Source organism: Leuciscus leuciscus (assembly GCF_965113295.1).
Source record: "Leuciscus leuciscus genome assembly, chromosome: 2".
Taxonomy (NCBI): Eukaryota; Metazoa; Chordata; class Actinopteri; order Cypriniformes; family Leuciscidae; genus Leuciscus; species Leuciscus leuciscus.
In genome coordinates this window covers 52,027,242-52,046,233 of record NC_138726.1, presented here as the reverse complement: position 1 = coordinate 52,046,233, position 18,992 = coordinate 52,027,242, and the positions used below count along the sequence as shown (strand labels likewise).

The window sequence follows — 18,992 nt, the reverse complement described above, 5'->3', positions numbered from 1 at the left end:
AATATATATATATATATGTATGTATAGTGACCACAGATTAAGAATTTGTTCCCAAAATTCACTAATTCTTTCACTCGTTTTGGTTAAATCGTGGCCATGTTGAACTAATTGGTTCCCTCGTTTTAAATTAAGTAAAACAAGAAAATTAATTCTTACAACGTGGCCATAATTTAGTAAAACAAGCTGATGTATTAGTAAATATATATAAAAAAAGAATTCCACATCATGTTCATAATAATAAACAAACAAAAAAATCAGCTATTTGCCAAGGCAACATCTCTTGACGTAACTTGATGTCCTAAAATATCTGAAACTAAAACTAAAATAAAAATGAACTATATAGACATATTAAATTTTTTTTTTAAATATAAAAATAAATACGGATTCAAAACATTTAAAAAAAAAACTATATTAGTATCTCAATTACACTAAAATAACATTGGCTGTAAGAAGAAAGAATAAGAGGAATCAGTCTGTGATTTATATAAAATGTTTTATTGCATTATATTTATTAGTACAGTCCCTAGTATTTTAGTTGGTAATCTGACATATTTGCGCTATAGTTGCTAACACAAACATGTCTGAAATCCACAGACCAGCCAAAGATAAATACTGGCAGGTGTTGCCAAACAGCAGCGATGGCATAGAAAGAAGTTTGATTTATTAGCACATAGTTTGTATATATTATACATTGCGTATTTTACAAGCAATATTGTCCATATTGAGCTCAGTTCTCCAGCAAGGCAACTCTCTTGGCCTTTCCACTCACGCTCTTCGCCCTCTTCATTTGGTAGACCACATTGGCCGCCGCGTCTGAGATGCTCTGGAGGAGAAAACAATTCTACTGAGTGACAGTGTGTGCGCGCGTATAGTGATGATCCATGTTATCGAAACATGACTTCTTGTTAATTTTATGTATAACAGTTTCCACTTGCATCCAGCTTTAAATCATATTTTGAATATTTAAAGCGTGAGAGATCTTTTACTCACTGCGGTGGAAGATGTTCGAGGTGCTGGGTGAGCGTCAGTTTCTGTTGTGTTCTGTTTAGAGTAAAAGAGTCATGTTTTAACACAAGGACTTTATATCATTTAGTCACAATGATTCACTTACAATGCTGAAGTTGTGAGGGCCCTTTTGTGACTGAGCTAATTTCAAAACATAACGTTCAGTACAATCACTGACACATATCTAGAAGCATGTGTGAGTGTGTCTACATGAGTGTGTGCCCTGACTGTGGTATGCTGACTTTAAAGGGATACTCCACCAAAAAATGAAAATTCTCATATACATATACGGGTGAGTATAAGTCATCATATACTCACCCTCATGTTGTTTCAAAACTGTATGAATTTCTTTCTTTTGCTGAACAGAAAGGAATATATTTAGAAGAATGTCAGTAACCAGACAGTTTTAGATACTTTAGGAAAAAAATATACTATGGAAGTCAATGGTATCTAAAACTGTCTGGTTACTGACATTCTTCTAAATATTTTTCGGTGGAGTATCCCTTTAAGTAAACAATGACAATGCTAGATAATGACAATGAGGGGTGTAAAGGTACATGCATTCGTTCCGAACCGTCATGGTTCGGTGCATATAGTCAGAGGATGAATACAGTCAGTCACAGGCGATCCACACTCCAGTCCAGAAGGGGGCGCGTGTGGCAATGCAACGCTGTTTGCTAACCGCCATAACAGGAAAAAGAGCAGAAGAAGAAGAGGCGATCTACGCACCAACCCAAAACAAGAGTTCAGATGTCACGCAAGAGCTTGCTAGTCATAGATATCATATATAAAGGCTAGATGTCTCGTGCGCGCTGCTGGCCAATGGAGGTCGACGTCCGCACGTGGCGGCCATCTTACCACAGGGTGCTCGCTCACTCGTTTAATGGTGCATGTACTTTTAAATAACCATAACTTGCTACATTTTCTACCGATTTTCAAACGGTTTGGTTTGTTATAAACGTCAGAGATGTAGTTATGACACTGCATACATACACTGCATACATATGAATAATTATAACATACATGTTCAAGCATTCGGAATTATAGCCACGTTAATAACGTTTGTAAGAAACCAAACCGTTTGTAAATCCGTCAAGATTTCAGCGAGATAAGAGGATTTGTGTGCATGCTGATCACTCACCTTAATTCACAGCTTCACTGTGACAAGATGGCCGAACGGCGATGCCGGAAGTGACGGCGCCATAAGACATCTAGCGTTTATATATGATATCTATGTTGCTAGTAGCCTATACGCTTAGTCAGTCCAGTGATGAAATATGCATGAAAATGACAGCGTAACCTACGCACAACACGTTACTCAAACGACATCATCCAGATGTGCCAATCACCGGAGCTAGAGAGAAAAAGACTACAGGAGTGCAAAAACGAATCTCTGCACAAGTCTTATTTTTCATTATTCTATTTATTCTGTACCATTATAACACAAGTGATGCGTTTCAGTTTTGTAGCTTATTGTGACCAAATAAAAATTATTATCAGCCCTACAAAAACAATATGAGCTGTGCAAGAGTGCTTTCTGTTAACTACACTACAGGAGGCTGTACTGGACCAACTACCTCAGGGACTAAACGCCGCTCGTTGGAACAAACTGTCTGTTCAAAATAAATGAAAAGAAACCAAATATTGGGGACTTGTTACCTTTTCCTGTTGTACCAAACTCGTATCGAACCGTGACCTCAAAACCGAGGGAACCCCAAAATAATTTATTAATGAACTAATTACTGATTGATTCAGACCTGTTTGACTGTGGTGATGTCTTCACAGATCATACTCATGGTACTGATCCAGTTCCCATAGATGCTCTCTTCTTTAGGGCTCGGCTTCTGTTGACTGTGAGATGAACAGAGAAAGATACACATGTCATTTCCCACACGTATGATGCACCAGAGAGCGATCTGGAGAGGTTTGCTGTACCTGATGTCTTTGAGAAGGTCCTGCTGAGCTCGGAGTTGTCTCTGTGCTTCCTGTACTCGGCCCTCCATAGTCAGCCTGGCACACAGCTGGGCGCAGTGAACGCCCAACACTGACATATTTAAACTGCCCGCCCACACCCAACTACACACACACAGAAAAAGAGACAGAGGTGAAGAAAGGGAGGTTGAGATATATATACACTACTATATACTCAAAAGTTTGGAATAATGAGACTTATTTTTGTTTATAATGAGATGTTAATGTTTATAAAAGAAGTCTCTTCTGCTCACCAACTTTATCTGTGAAAAATACAGTAATAATATTGTGAAATATTATTACAACTTAAAAAACAGTTTTTTTTAAATATAGATTTCTATTTTAATATATTCTAAAATTGAATTTTCAGCATCATTACTCCAGTCTTTGGTGTCACATGATCCTTCAGAAATAATTCTAATATGCTGATTTGCTGCTCAGTTATTATCAATTATTATTGTTGCTAAATTATTAATAATGTTTCTTATTATTATTAACGTTGAAAAGTTTTTGTGGATTCATTTTTTTTTTTGGTTTTCAGGATTCTTTGATGAATATAATTTTGAAATAGAAATCTTTTGTAATATTATTAATGTCTTTACTGTCACTTTTAAACAATTTAATGAGTCTTTACTGAATTTAAAATCTTACTTACCCCAAATCTTTGAATGGTAACGTATCATCGTTTCCACAAAAATATTAAGCAGCAAAAACTGTCTTCAACATTATATTTTAAAAAACGTATTTTTAAAACATTATTATAACAGAACAGTTATTTTAAATTTTCACAATATTTCACAATATTACTGATTTTATTGTATTTTTCAACCAATAAACGCAACCTTGGTGAGCAGAAGAGACTTCTTTCAACTGTCTTTCTATGTCCACAATGAAATCTTCTGCAGATATTTTACATGTGAAACAACTGATTATAAATCACCATGTAGTTTATGTCAAGACTATAAAGTGAGTGTGTCATGAGCTGTGGATCTGGAGTGTGTTTGCTGTTATTGTGCAGTATTTTGAGTGCTTTACCTGCTGGTGGTGACCCGTTTCTGTTGAGTGATGACTCTCATCACTTTCTGCAATTCCCGAGTCTTGAAGCTCAGCTGCAGCTGAAAAGGGACCCGGTCCCGTTGCTGGAAACCTAAAACACAGAGATAGTTCACAATTTATTTATTTTTAAATCTACTTTTGTGTTTCATTGAAAAAATACCAGTAAACAGATCTGGACCGACACGTGGGTGAGTACAAAGTAAAAAAAAAGAGAAAAAAAAAGAAGCTTTTCTTAAATGATCTTCTTTTGATTGGACTGCATATTTTGTTCTTACTTTCAACTTTTTCCGGTCTGACTGCAAACTGGAAGGTGATCTCAACACCGTCTGTCACGTTGCCAATCTCTCTTACTAACCGATGATTATCCTCCTCATAGGGGAAGTACCTGCATCAATCAAAGGAGAAAAATAGAGACAGAGGTACAATGTATGTGTGTGTGTGTGTGTGTGTGTGTGTGTTTGCATGTGTTTGTGAGTGTGTGAAGGTTACTACCGGATACTTACATGCCATCCGGTGCCAGCAGTGTTGCCATGACGCTAGTTGCTAGGACATTGTCAGCTATAGCGCTCTGAATCTCTGTGGCGACTGTACCAATATTTACAATATTTATCTGGGAAGTGGGTAAAAAAAAACAATGTCATTTTTCTGACTGATCTTTAATTGCTTGGTATGTCATATTGCAGATATTCTTTCAAAGAGATACAAAACTTTGAGGTGTGATTTAAAAAACATGTTTTTAATACAAGTCTTTTCTGCTCACCAATGCTGCATTTATTTGATCAAAAACACAGTAAAATCAGTAATATTATGAAATATTATTGAAATTTAAAATAACTGTTTTCTATATGAATATGTTGTAAAATTTTATTTATTCCTGTGATATCAAAGCTGAATTTTCAGCATCATTACTCCAGTCTTCAATGTCACATGATCCTTCAGAAATTATTCTAATAAGATGATTTAATGTGCCCAAGAATCATTTCTGATTATCATAAATATGTAATATGTTGAAAATAGTCTTAATATTTAATATTAAGTAATTTTAAGAAACTAATACATTTTATTCAGGATTCATTGATGAATAGAAAGTTCTTCACTGTCACTTTTGATCAATTTAATGCATCCTTGCTGAAAAAAAATGACTGATCCCAAACTTTTGAAGATATGTATGTATATTATTCAAACTAATATTAAACGGTTGTGACCTTTAAGTAGTGCACAGTATAGAGGTGGATGTCACTAAAGTGACTTCAATTTTGCAAATGCACCAGTTTCCTATTAGCACAAAAGCACAAAACTCATTTTCACATTTAAATAGAGATGAAGGGGAAATACTGAGCCCAAAATCGTTCTCCCTTGCGTGTGTGGGTGTCTTGTGATAAGTATCAGTTTCTCTGAAAAAGGCTTTATGCAACATGTTGCTTAAACCCTTTAAAAACAGGTTAAGCCTTTACAGAGGGGTTTTATAGACACGGTTCAGGTAGTAACAGGTTTAGTGCTGTTAGCAGAAGATTTAGAGCAAAGGGGTCAAACAGACAAAATGAGTATTTCTCGCATAGTTTACAATGAGCAACAAGTATGTGAAATGTAACAAAATTAGTGAAAGACGACCCCCTGAGGGGAGATTAATTGTTGCTGGAATCCTTGTGTACCTTTAAGGCCCTGTTTACACCTGGTATTAAGATGTGTTTTGGTTGATCGGATCACAAGTGGACGAGGGAGACACATTCCCGTTTACACCTGGTGTTTTAATCCGTCTCTTTTGTCCACTTTCAACCACTTCTGTCCTGATTTCTTCAAGAGGAAGGTCTATGGGTGGGTAAATGTTTGGGCTTTTTCAGATCTTTCAATCTAAAGGACAAAATAAGCTCACTTTTTTTACATATTAAATATTTACGCGACTGAAGACGACGGAAAAACACACTGAGAGTCGTCCACTTGTGATCCAATCTTAATACCAGGTGTAAACAGGGCCTCTATGTTGCTCCAAATCAGTCTTCTTTCTTTACCATCTAATCTGATATCTGCAACATGACCCAGACTGCTCAACAGAATGAAGGTGGACTGCAGATGAGCAGTATCAGTAACTCACTCTGCCTCCTGTGTGGTCAGCCAGCCTCCCAACCTCTGCCAAACGACAGTCCTCTCCTTCAAAGGTCATCACGGACACTATCACACTATAAATACCCACAACAACAGACATGCATGACTTAATAGCCATCATAACACTTGGCATGATGTTAGTTCTTTCATCTATTTTATTGTGCATTTTCTAGTCATTATATGTAAAAACTAACATGATCTTCAGAAAGAGATTTGTGCTTTGGAGTCGCTCACCCCTTTTCAGCAGCATAATGGGCTAACTGGTTGTAGAAATAAGGTGAGGGGTCGGAGCAACGGGAAGACTCTTGTTCTAAGTGGCCTAGTCCTATGTTGGCCTGCCCGTCTGTGCAAATTATAACCTGAAAAAGAAATAGCACCTAGTAAAACATATGTGAAACTACAAGACAAGACCAGTGTTGTTTTATGCTGTGTACAAAAGCACGTACGGTCCTAGTAGGGACTATTGAATTTGAATTGACTTCTTGAGTAAAGTAAAGTAAAGTACACTCTTTATCAGCGGTATTTAAATGGCGGACCGTGGTCTGCTTGTTACATCTGGTTCAATACAGATTAAAGTGCAAGCGATGAGGGTCGTTAACGGTGATGATCTTTCGGCGCAAACTCAATGAATAGTAGTTTTAGCATTACATATTTATCATAACAAAGCAGGTTGTCATAGCATGCAATTATGAATACAGACCTTTGATCCTGTGAACTGGGATGCCATTGCAACAGAGATGAGGGCAGCAGGTCCCAGTGCTGTGGCTCCATGTTCTCTGAGCCTGGGGAGAAGAAGAAGAAGAAGAAGAAAGCAAAATTAATCAAACGCTGACAACTGTTAAGACACTTTTTTCCTTTTGCTGTAGTTATTTCATATTCATAACTGACCACTCAGTCTGTTTATTAAAGCGACCGCAAACCATATATGGCTCTCTCGATTTAATTAAAAATACACATATTACATATCTAAAAATATACTACATAATTCACCAATGCCCGTTTGTCATGTATAATACACCAACCAATCATGATGTGGCACAAATCTCAAATCTCACTGGACAAAGTGAAGTGGAGTGGTTATTGTCTTATTCATAAATAAGTTGAAAACTATATTAGCCACTGTCTGTTTTCAGTTTTTTAACAAAGGTGAAAAAGCTGAAAGAATGAATGTCTATGATGTCTTTTACGAGTATTGATTTTACAGTTTGAATGTGGTACGATACGGAAGGAGACCAGAGGCCGTTTTTTATGGATGTCAATGGAGAAGTGGCTTCACTACGCTGAATAAACCGCTTTTGGGGGAAAATCATTAAATTATTTTTTTATTTTTTTATACATTTTGTCATTTTATTACTTTTTTGTGTTAAATATTGCTATTTAGGTTTGATTTGAAAATGGCTTATTCAATAAATCGACAGCCCATCGGCTAATCTTCAACATGTTTGCTCTTAAAAAATAGTTTTGGATTGGTCTATTTTTAGACTTTGTATCTGAAAAAATGCTGTTTTATGAGAGAAATCATAGACAACTGCACGACAGGTATGATTCAGTTTACAGCACTTCTCATTAATTTCTATGGTATCCACAAACAGTTGACTGTCGCAAAACGAAATTCAATGACATCGAGGCTGTAATGTTATCGGTCGGCCTTTTCGGTTTCTCCAATGTTAGAGCCACGGACCCTTATATCTCCCAATAATAATGGTTGAATTCTACATGATTTTTGGGAGTTATTGTAATAAACATTGGAGAACAATTGATTATGAATTTTTCTGATAAATCTTCTTCTGAAAAACCTTCTTCTGAAAACTCCCCAGAAATTGAATACATTAAAGACTGGTTGAATGCATTGATTGTAACAGATGAAGATGAAACAGAAAAAAGAAATGTTAATGTCACAGGGAAAGTTGAGATTTCTATGGACAATCTTATAGTTGAACACCTCCAGAGGGACCACGCAAAAAGAGCTCGCAAGACGGAGAAGAAGGAGAGAAAGGAGGAGACAAACCGATTCATCGTGCACAGCAGTTAATAAAAATGATCAGACAAGCCAAACGATTAAATAAGAAGATAATGCATATTGCAAACAGTTTTATGGTTGAAAATGAAATAAAATGTACAAATGAGGATGTGTTGAATTAACAGGGCAAGTTCAAATTTACTTAAAGCTTAATTTGAGCTTGGCCTGCGAACTTAAGGGTCATTGTTAGAAGTGTATGTGTGTAGCTATAGGTACATGACATGTTTAGGGGTGTTACAGTTTTTCTCGATTGCTTAAACACTATAACCAGGCTTTTGAACTAAAATTTCAAAACCATAATGCCATTTATCAAAAAGCACACCCATTTCACTAAACTATAAACTCTATTCCCTGTTTTGACACATGAGTCAGATTTGTTGAGCTGTCACTGCAAAACTCTACACACAAATCCCTTCATTTCTCATTGCCTAGACCATGTTGTCATGTATAAAGCACTAGCATTCAATATTGTTCACTCAAGTCAGCACAGCTTCAGCTCAGTTAGACACAATTACCCAGGTGGAAACACTAAGAGTCAAAATTGATCACACATCGAGATAAAAGGGCCCAAATCAGTTTATTGAGTTTTGGAACAATGGATCCAGAAAGACATGAAGGAAGAGATCGAGGAGGGATAAGAAGAAGGAGGAGGAAGGGCAAGAAGACAAGCAGTCTCAGATGAAATTCAAGCCACTCTAGTTGCCCATGTCTTAGTCAATGGTATGACTATGAGGGAGGCTGGGCTACGTAAGGCCAAATTTGGAACCACAAGCAACATAACTTACCAGTTTTGTGAAATGTTGTTTTGAATTTATTGCACCAGTGTGTTAGACTATGTTGTAGTGTGTGTTTTGAGGGCTTGTGTGTGATGTCTGAGGGCAAAGTTTGGTTTTTCAGCAAGAGTGAATGGTTTTGAGTGTAGAGCTTCATTTTGACCTGAAAATAGGATGTTTGGGGAATTGGGTGAGGCGTTGTGGATTTGTGTTTATAGTTTTGAGAATACGAGGCATAGTTTCAAGAAATGTGTTTAAGCAATCGAGAAAAACTGTAAAACTGCATGTGTTATTAAAGAGAACTTTGAACGTCTTTTGCTTCAGACAGAAAATGTGTGAATCTAGAGAGAGGTCAAAAGGGCTGTGATAGAGCAACTTACCATATAAAGCTTTTAATGTACATGCTGCATAGAATAAGTGTGGAAAAAATAATAATAGATAACTTGAACATGTGCTTGTGCAAGCTTATGCAAATAAGGGGACTAGGGTAAGTCCCAAGTATTACCTTATAAGGGAATTAGCTGTAGGCCTACTATAATGACAGCCAATAATTGGAAGGCGGCCCAAAAGTTAGAGTTAGTATAAAAAGCCTAGAAGGGGGGTTTTCGGGGCCGCATTTCGGGTGAACACTTTTACGTGTTTATGTTATTTTTGCCTTTGGAATTTTTGTCTTTGTATTACTCTGAATCTTTTTAAATAAAATGAAATCATGTTGTGGTGATTCGTAAAACTTGTTAAACAAGTCTCAGAGTAATTTTTCCCTATAAATATTTCATGATTTTGGTAATGGAATATTAATAGGCCTACTGGCAAACGCCCAGTGCATTCGAATTCATGATTGAACTGGTTAGAGGCACCGCCGAGGACCCTGAATCGACATCCTACATCCTTAATCTAACAGGTAAGGGCAATATTTAATTGCAACAGATTATGGATATGTCTGAGAATGATTTATTGTTTACAGCGGTATAGAAATACAACAGTTCTTTAACGATCCGCCAGGAAACAAAAATCGCTGTGAAGCCAAACCCCCTCAAAAAAGAGGAAAGCCGACTTGTTTACAACTGTGACAATGAGCGCTTATCAGGATACAGCTAAACGCTGGATTTTCAAAAGTATGTGAAGTTTGCAGCAACATTGTTCCAGTAAACTTGCATAACATTCTTAAATGAATTATTTATTAGATGTACGCCGGTCTGTTATAATAGCGACATCGACGTTACATTTTCACGCCCCTAAACATGATGCAGAACAAAACGAACTGTGATTGGTTGTATTACATGTCAGTCGGGCGGCCTCTGGGCGGGTCCTTGACCAGTGAAAGCTACGATGGAGTTCAGACCTTCTGGCATGCAAAAAGGTGACGTAAATGGCCTATGTATACAGGGCTTGACATTAACTTTTTTGCTCACCAGCCACTGTGGCTAGTGGTTTTCCAAAGTTACTAGCCACTCAGCATTTTCACTGGCCACAATTTTCACATCGATACAATGGGGAAAAACTGGCCAATAGATATTTTTAATATATCTCATAATTTGGCAGCAGGTATATTAGGCTGCTGTCACTTTAAGACCTGACGCATGGATCCATTATACTGTTACACATGCGTTTTCTTTCTCAACTGTTGACGTTCACTTAAAACATTACTGACTGTGTTTATGTGAATACTCACCAAGAACGGCATTTTGACATTATTTTGAGTATTAAGGGCAATAAGCAGTGAGGAGATGAGAACAGCTGGTAGATATTTCAGTATCAATATGTATTGAAAAATCTATATTTTTGACAACAATTGTATATAACAAATATATATTATATATAAAAAGTGGCTAATAGGAGTGACTGCATTAGACGCCACTACTGAAATCCACCCGTATTTAGAGGGTTGGCGGGTGTTAATGTCAAGCCCTGCCTATATATACAGTACAGGCCAAAAGTTTGGACACATTACTATTTTTAATGTTTTTGAAAGAAGTTTCTTCTGCTCATCAAGCCTGCATTTATTTGATCAAAAATACAGATTTTATTTTTTTTTATATTGTGATATATTATTACAATTTAAACTAATTGGTTTTCAATGTATTATACTTTAAATTATCATTTATTTCTGTGATGCAAAGCTGAATTTCCAGTATCATTACTTCAGTGTCACATGTGACATCCAGTCTATCACATGATCCTTTAGAAATCATTCTAATATTCTGATTTATTATGAGTGTTGGAAACAGTTCTGCTGCCTAATATATTTGATGAATAAAAGGTTAAAAAGAACTGCATTTATTCAAAATAAAAAATATATTTTATAATAATATAAATCTTCTTTACTATCACTTTTGAATCAATTTAACACATCCTTGCTGAATAAAAGTATTGATTTATTTCACAAAAAGAAAGAAAAAAAATGACTGACCCCAAATTACTGACCAGTAGTGTATATTGTTGTTACAAAAGATTTCTATTTTTAAAACATTTGCTGCTTTTTTTTTTTTTTTTTTTTTACTTTTTATTCATCAAAGTATCCTAAAAAAGTATCACAGGTTATGAAAAAATATTAAGCAGCAGAACTGTTTCCAACTTTGATAATGAATCATCATATTAGAATGATTTCTAAAGGATCATGTGATAGACTGGAGTAATGATCCTGGAAATTCAGCTTTGCATCACAGGAATAAATGATAATTTAAAGTATAATAAATTGAAAACCAATTAGTTTAAATTGAAATAATATATCACAATATTAAAAAAAAAATCTGTATTTTTGATCAAATAAATGCAGGCTTGATGAGCAGAAGAAACTTCTTTCAAAAACATAAAAAATAGTAATGTGTCCAAACTTTTGGCCTGTACTGTATATATATATAGTAATTATAGGCCTGGTTTCACAGGCAGGGCTTAGATTAAGCCAGGATTAGGCCTTGGTTCAAGTAGCTTTTATAAACATGCCTTGGAAAAGAAAACATTACTGGTGTGAATCTTGAGACAAAACAATGGCACTGACATATTTTAAGATTAAAAAAGTTAAAACAGCTCAACATTTTAGTCTGGGACTAGACTTAAAGCCTATTCTGTGAAACTGGGGGATTGTGATTGGTGCCCATTTTTCAAATTTAAGCCCCTGAGGAACTGAATACTTTATTCTGATTGGATAGAATGTGCGCGTTAAAACTCCACGGAGGCAACCGCTTTGTGTCGAGTGGTTTTTTACTTTCACGTTGTGCATTAAAAAATATCCCTAACATTCCAAAAAAAATTATAGTTATTTCATAAAACTGTGGAACTTTATACAATTCCGACGGTGTAAAATCATATCTGACAGAATGATCTGACAAGCACAAAACACAAAATCAGAAAGACCAGCAGAAATACTGAAAGAAACTCTGTGACAAACATATAAAACAACCGCCCAAACACATACAGATACACAGAGGCTCTTTCTGATGAGAATACAGACAAGGTGGCGTGACCTTTGACAGACATACAACAATAACATGCCGGAGAATGTTCCACTCACTCTTTGATTTTCTGGGTGAGAGGCTGGATAGTCTCTGCAATGCAATGAGGCGTGTTGTAGTTCTCTCCCTCCTTCTTCAGATAGTCATAGTCCACCAGCGCCCAGTCTCTCAGAGTGAGAGGAACCCCTGTCCCGTCACCATACACCGTTACCTGAAAACCACACGCACAGCTGTTCACATGACAGTATATAAAGCACAATGAGAGCTATTCTGGTACTATGCTTTCCATCTAATTTTCTAAATTTGTCTTTTCAGTTTTAATATTAGTTGTTTCTCTTGCTTCTTAATGGTGAATTCTGGTGCCCACAACCAGAAGCCACAAGCACGTCAAAACTAAAACAAGAAGAGGAAGTGCACAGTCATCACATCTTGCAATCTCAGTTGCTTTTAAAGGCGTGTTTTGCTTCAGAAGAACGTGTAGTTCTTCCTCATGTCTGTGATTCTTATACAGGGTGTTAAATTCAGTCTGGTCAGCATGTGTTGCCAAAATTTTGTCTATTGGCATAAACTCTGGACCACACAGCTGCTTATTCTGACAAAGAATAGCCCACTTAGACAGGAAGATACCATGTGACGTGACGAACATGTAGAATAAACAAACATCGTTTTTTTTGTGTGTTGTTTAGTCACTAACCCATCCTAAATATAATATATATAGGAATTGTTTAAATATAACAACTGTACACCTAAATGTACACCTACGATGAGTAAATCATGGGCTAATTTTTCATTTTTGGATGAACTATCCCTTTAAAGAGTGCTAAAATGGTATTAATTCTTTGAATTTCATAATAAAATGGACAGAATTTAAAATCTGAGACTTTGTTTCCTATCAAAAGTAAAATTGGACATGATATTTCAAAAAATTTAAATAATGATTTGCCGGTTTTTGTAAACGGGTGAACAGAAAAAAATAGAGGTCAGATCTGAACTTGGATTAATAGATTTTAAAAAAGCCTTTTAGCTTTTCAAGAATGTCAGTTCTTGATGACATTAATCTGGAAAACCGGGCACATCTAATGACTAGTTCCTCCTCAAAAGCACTCGCACTTTAGTGACATTTTGACATGTCTCCTGTTATAAGTGTCTTTACCTCATTGTTAAAAGTCACCAGTGCCAGTCTTCGGTGAGGTGAGGTTTTCTGCAGGGTGGTCAGCACCATCTGAAGAGCTTCTTGGACTCCCTGGACCCGAAAAAATGGGAGTAACTTCACATGTTTTGTGCCTGTTTATATAAGCAAACTTCAGAAGTCACCTCTCACCTGCAGTCGTGAAATATATGTGGGTGATCGCATGCTGTTACCTGGAGAGATCTAAGAGAAAAATACATTTAATGTAAACATAAATTTTTTTTTTAAAAAGGGTGTTAAGCCCTGGCCGTGTGTAATGAAAGAAGACAGGCACCTCAGAAGTGACACTCATACTTCCGGAAATGTCCACACACAGCACAATGAGCATGTCGTCTAGATTCTCATAATCCACGTCCTCGTCGTCATCCATGTAAAGTATATCCCTGCCTGGAGGAGAGCGCAAGGGAAACCGTCCCGCCTTTAGTGCCGCCAGCGAATAAACGTTCTCCTTCCCGCAAAACTCACAGCTCCACATCTAGAAAAAAAAAGACACAGGGATCACTTTTAACAAAATAAAATGTTATTTCAACACTAATATCAGATGCACAAATGGGTTTTGCACCCCTTGGTATAACTTACTATTGTTGTTTGGTGTTTCTCTGGGCTGCTTGCAGAGGACATGATGGCATTGCATTTCCCACAATGCAGTGGTTTCTGGCTGCTCTGTATAGCAGAAGCTACGGAGACAGAAAGTGAGCTGGTTTGAATTGAAAATTTTGGATTTTTATACTTTCAGAAAAGACTTTTAGCAGAGTAGCACACCTTTAGTAATGTCCACAAGGCTTCCTACTTTTAGTGACACTACGTTTACATTAGCTTTAAGTTGAGTCTCTTCATTATTCTCCAGACCTGAGAGAAAAAGAGAGAGAGAGAGAGAGAGAGAGAGAGAGAGAGAGAGAGAGAGAGAGAGAGAGAGAGAGAGAAGAGGAAAACTCACTGACCCTGTTTTATGCATAACTGAACATTTTCTGTGCATGTTTGTTGAATAGAGGGAGTGTGAATGTGTTCTCACCTCTTGGTGGTAACGGTGGAGGAAGAGAGCGAGACAGACTCTTTCTCTGCTGTATGTTACGGGGAGGTACAGGTGGTGGAACCAACGATGGAGCTTAAAAGAAGTTTATTATAAAAAATAATATTGTTTCGTAGACAAATAAAAGCTGTTCAAATGTTTGGGTGTTTGTCAAAATGTCAAATTCAGTCATTAAATGACAGTACTTTTTTTTCAATTCATCAAAGTTTTTTTTTTTTTTTTATCACAGAGCAGCACAACCGTTTTAAATATTGATAATAATCAGAAATGTTTCTTGAGCAGCAAATTAGCATATTAGAATGATTTCTGAAGGATCATGTGACACTGAAGACTGAAGTAATGACGCTGAAAATTCAGCTTTGATCACAGGAATAAATTAATTAATAAGTTATTTTAAATTATAATAATTTATCACTGTTTTTACTGTATGTATGAATATATATATAACAGCAGGAATTTGTTTAGCACGCACTCATCAACATGCACTTGAGAGAATGTTCCTATCATCAGTTTTTAACACCCACAAAAAGGATGTGACGTTTTTTTTTTTCCAATGAACAATTTCTTTGCAAGATAACTTTCACCTTCTTTTGAACTGAAAGAGTGGTGTCTTTTAAGAGCTGTTTACAGTAGAATAGAATTCTGTTTTCATCATTGAATCATTAATTTCCTGTAAAATCACTGTAAAGCTGCTTTGAAACATTCTGCATTGTATAAAGCACTATATAAATAAAGGTGACTTGACTTAAAGTAAATCAAATAAAGTTAAATGAAAAAAATAAGTAAATTCTGCTGTTCTTTATCAGAACTAGTAATATTAAAACATTAAGGGTAGGGTAGGCAATAAAAAAAAAAAAAAACATTTTTGTTATACTGGTTGAAACTCTTCACAGCCTGATAGCAATCATTAATATTAGTGGTCTAATTATTAAAACATGTACATATATCTTCAGTAAAAGTCTAAGGACCAAAAATCATTGTTTGTCCAATCATTGCATTCGGTTCTACCTGCCTGTCAACATATGTATTTCCATACCTCCGCGCACCTGCTCGCGCAGACATCACACATCATCAGTGTGTTTCTAAGCAGAATTGTAGACAGACAGTCACCGAGGGCCACAAACAAACAGTAGCTGCCTTTTACAGTTCCACCTGAACCAAAACAAAAAGCTTATGCTTATGTGGTAACTGAAATTATGAGATAACAACTAGAGCCCTGCACGGGCCAAAAACTCCAGCCCTAACCCGGCCCTGGCCCGTGGTGTTCAAGCCCTACCCGGCCCCAGCCCGACAACGGGTGCAATTTTTGAGACCAACATCAATATCACTGACGCGCGCTCTTTGATGCGCGCTGTCTCTGCTACACGCAAACACACGCACATCACACGCTACTAAAAGGTAAACTTTTATTATAGGCCTGAAACATCATGCCCAATCATGCCCAATCTTGTCCACAAATATTGAAAAGACTGTCCATTAGAGAGAAGCATAAGCATGCAGTAGAGAATATAGCGCTACGGAATCCAACCGCAAAAATAAGTAAATAAACGGCCTACCTTTATTTAAGTAACTGAAGAACAATGTTCAAAACAATGTTCAAAAATGAAGAACTCTTCGCCAACTGGCTAATGTTAAATAATATTAATAAAAATAATAATAATCCAACTTCTCCCTGATCCTCTGCATGGTCAACTGTCACCTGTTAATGCACGTGAGTGACGCGTGCATATGCGTATTGCGTTTGTGTTGCTTAGGCGATGTATAATATTTATAATATAATAAATATAACAATATTTCATACACACTATGTGACGTGTGCTCTGCACGTATATTATGGGCACAATGAAAGGAGAGAATCTAAATAAGCCCGAGTCCGACCCGAGCCCGATCTGTAAAAAAAAAAAGAAAAAAAAATGGCCCGAGCCTGGCACGAAAGAGCTTAGCGTGTCAGGCCTCGTCGGGTCCCGACGGGCTTGCAGACCTCTAATAACAACCCGTGACGTTCTGTATTTCTATGTCAACACTATCGACGCCGAAATGAATCTGCAGCAGTCAGGTGGTACAACTAGAGCTCTGTAAGTTGTTTATGTTCAATATTATTGTAATGTTGTGTGCTTTGAGACATGAGGTAGTTTTTCACGCCGTCTCTCGTGACGCTTTGCAGACTCTGCTGTGCGCGTTCATGTGTTTTGAAGGAGGCGTGGCTTTGGAGACGCTCTGAAGGGAGGGTGGGATCTTATACTTTCAAAGCTAATTTGCTTTTGCTAGCCTCTCCAAAATTGCCTACCCTACCTTTAAAAAAAGAAAACTCATTCCTCATTTCAAGAAGGCTCACAAATACAGAGATAATACAAGCCTCTTCTTCACTCATTAGGAACAGTCTTCATAAAGCAATGCTAAAGTGAAAAACAATGTGTAATTTACTCACCTGGTTTCGGAATGAAGGTTACACGGTTGTCGTAAGGATGATCTGAGACAGAATGCGCTCTGGACAGACCACAGGGAAGAGTGGACGTAGAACCTACAAAACATGAGCAATCATGTGGGACAGATGGAGTTATAGACTGACTGACTATGTGTGCAATAAAATATAATAGTACCCCAATACACTATATGGGGCAAGTTGTCACAATTGGACCATATGCTTATTATTAGATGTTGCTTCAGTAAAACAATTATCAAGCACAAAACAACTGACAAAATAGCTATATTTAAAAGGCAACATGCAATAATATTAAACCAACAAATACATAAGCACATGTGACAACCTGCCCTAACCTGACATTGAATGCAACATAAAAAAAAAACATAGCTAGAGAAAGCAAGACAGCTTCCCCTTGATACATTTTTTCTTTCAGTAATTCTCTATATATGTCTCCTCAGAATTATCTAAGCTCTAATAATAAATGTTTACATCACATACACAGCATACCACTAACCTTGATTTGAGATTTTAGCTTCATCTTCTGTTAAACTCTCAGACCTCCAGTTACACACAACATGACTGCAAGCAAACTCCATCTCTGTGGATGACAGAAAAGGAATTGCCACCCAATTGCAATTGCTGCAAAGAAGAAATTATACTTGCGTCAAGTTCTATTCTTCACAGTCAAGTTAAAATAGAATCCATTACGCCAACACACCTTAAAACAACAACTTCAGCATTCCTTTGGTCATGTTGTGCACACAGAAAATGTCAGATAATGTGTTTCTATGTAGCCTAGTTTAAAGGCAAGACTTTCATTTCCTGCTAAAATGGTTCACTTACAGTAATTTGATCTCAGTTTCTGAAGAGTTACACCTGTGCTAAACACTGTGGCACAGTTTGCCTCCCTCGTAAAATTATCTAGAAAATGACATAATTTATCATTTAAAGGGATCGTTCACCCAAAAATGAAAATTGTGTCATCATTTACTCACCCTCAAGTTCTTCTAAAACTGTATGAATTTCTTTCTTCTCATGAACACAAAATAATATATTTTGAAGAATGTCAGTAACCAAACAGTTGATGGACCCCATTGACTTCCATAGTAATTTTTTTCTCTCCATACTACGGAAGTTAATTGGGTCCATGACCATGACATAATTTTTATTTTTGGATGAACTATCCCTTTAAGGAAAGCGAGTACGTGGTGATAGCCTATACTTTTATCCATCACCGTCTCCTTTCTTTTGTCTGTTCTTGTCGTTTTTAGCAAGAGTTTACAGAAACCAACCCATGTCTCATATTATAGCCCTATAAGATGTACAAAAATATCCAAAAGAGTGAGTTATTGAAAGTAACTGGTCATATACTCTGACACATTCACCCATGGTAATAGCCTATACAACATGATAAATATAGCCTCATCTACTAATCGCGAGGGCTTCAATCTCAGATAAACTATACTAGGTACAGTGTTTAAAAAGTATCTACCTGGTTACGGCAATTCAAAGTGAAGTGTCTGACTGTCATTCAGCTTGCATAGAAAGCCAGCAACATTACGGTCCTGCTCTTCTCATACCTACTGTGCACGTTTGACTATGCGTGAAGATACAGGAAGACAGGAAACTGTGGGTACAAGACTAGAAAAAAACATAAAAGAAACGAAAGAAAGAAGACGCCCAACTAACCTCCTTCACCTAACATGGACTTTGGCTCGGATGTCAAGACTTACATTAGGCTATAAAGAAAATTCAGTCATTAAACATTAACAGCAGTGCAGTGTGATTCTCTGCATGCTTTCACAATTCACTCTGTTCATAGAACATCATCACACTTACGTCACACCATAAATATAGCCTATCACTCAAGACTCAATGTGGGATTGTCAAATTCCTTCCGTTGACGTGTATATTATTAACCTTTTTTTTTAATGTTCCGCAGAGAAAGAGTCATACAGATTTGAAATG

At 36.7% G+C, this 18,992-nt stretch overlaps 1 protein-coding gene across 4 annotated transcripts; it reads right to left on the bottom strand.

Moving 5' to 3' along the window:
• Nucleotides 1–474: 474 nt before the first annotated feature.
• LOC309492768 (circularly permutated Ras protein 1) lies at nucleotides 475–18,842 on the bottom strand. Of its 4 annotated transcripts, none has more exons than XM_082161784.1 (20): nucleotides 18,714–18,842; nucleotides 17,539–17,663; nucleotides 17,028–17,120; nucleotides 14,582–14,674; nucleotides 14,332–14,418; nucleotides 14,149–14,246; nucleotides 13,844–14,044; nucleotides 13,702–13,752; nucleotides 13,534–13,623; nucleotides 12,440–12,591; nucleotides 6,836–6,917; nucleotides 6,370–6,494; nucleotides 6,125–6,209; nucleotides 4,536–4,642; nucleotides 4,308–4,417; nucleotides 4,012–4,123; nucleotides 2,941–3,081; nucleotides 2,763–2,856; nucleotides 991–1,041; nucleotides 475–823 (listed from the first exon to the last, which is right to left on the bottom strand). In XM_082161784.1, exons 2-20 carry the CDS (start codon nucleotides 17,618–17,620, stop codon nucleotides 728–730), a joined length of 1,950 nt encoding a protein of 649 aa, XP_082017910.1. In that variant the 5' UTR covers nucleotides 17,621–17,663; nucleotides 18,714–18,842; the 3' UTR covers nucleotides 475–727. The 4 variants fall into 4 exon arrangements, with proteins under 4 accessions (XP_082017910.1, XP_082017907.1, XP_082017909.1 ...); XM_082161781.1 differs by having other exon boundaries at nucleotides 17,539–17,622; nucleotides 18,714–18,744; XM_082161783.1 differs by lacking the exon at nucleotides 18,714–18,842 and adding an exon at nucleotides 18,517–18,695 and having other exon boundaries at nucleotides 17,539–17,622.
• Nucleotides 18,843–18,992: the final 150 nt, after the last annotated feature.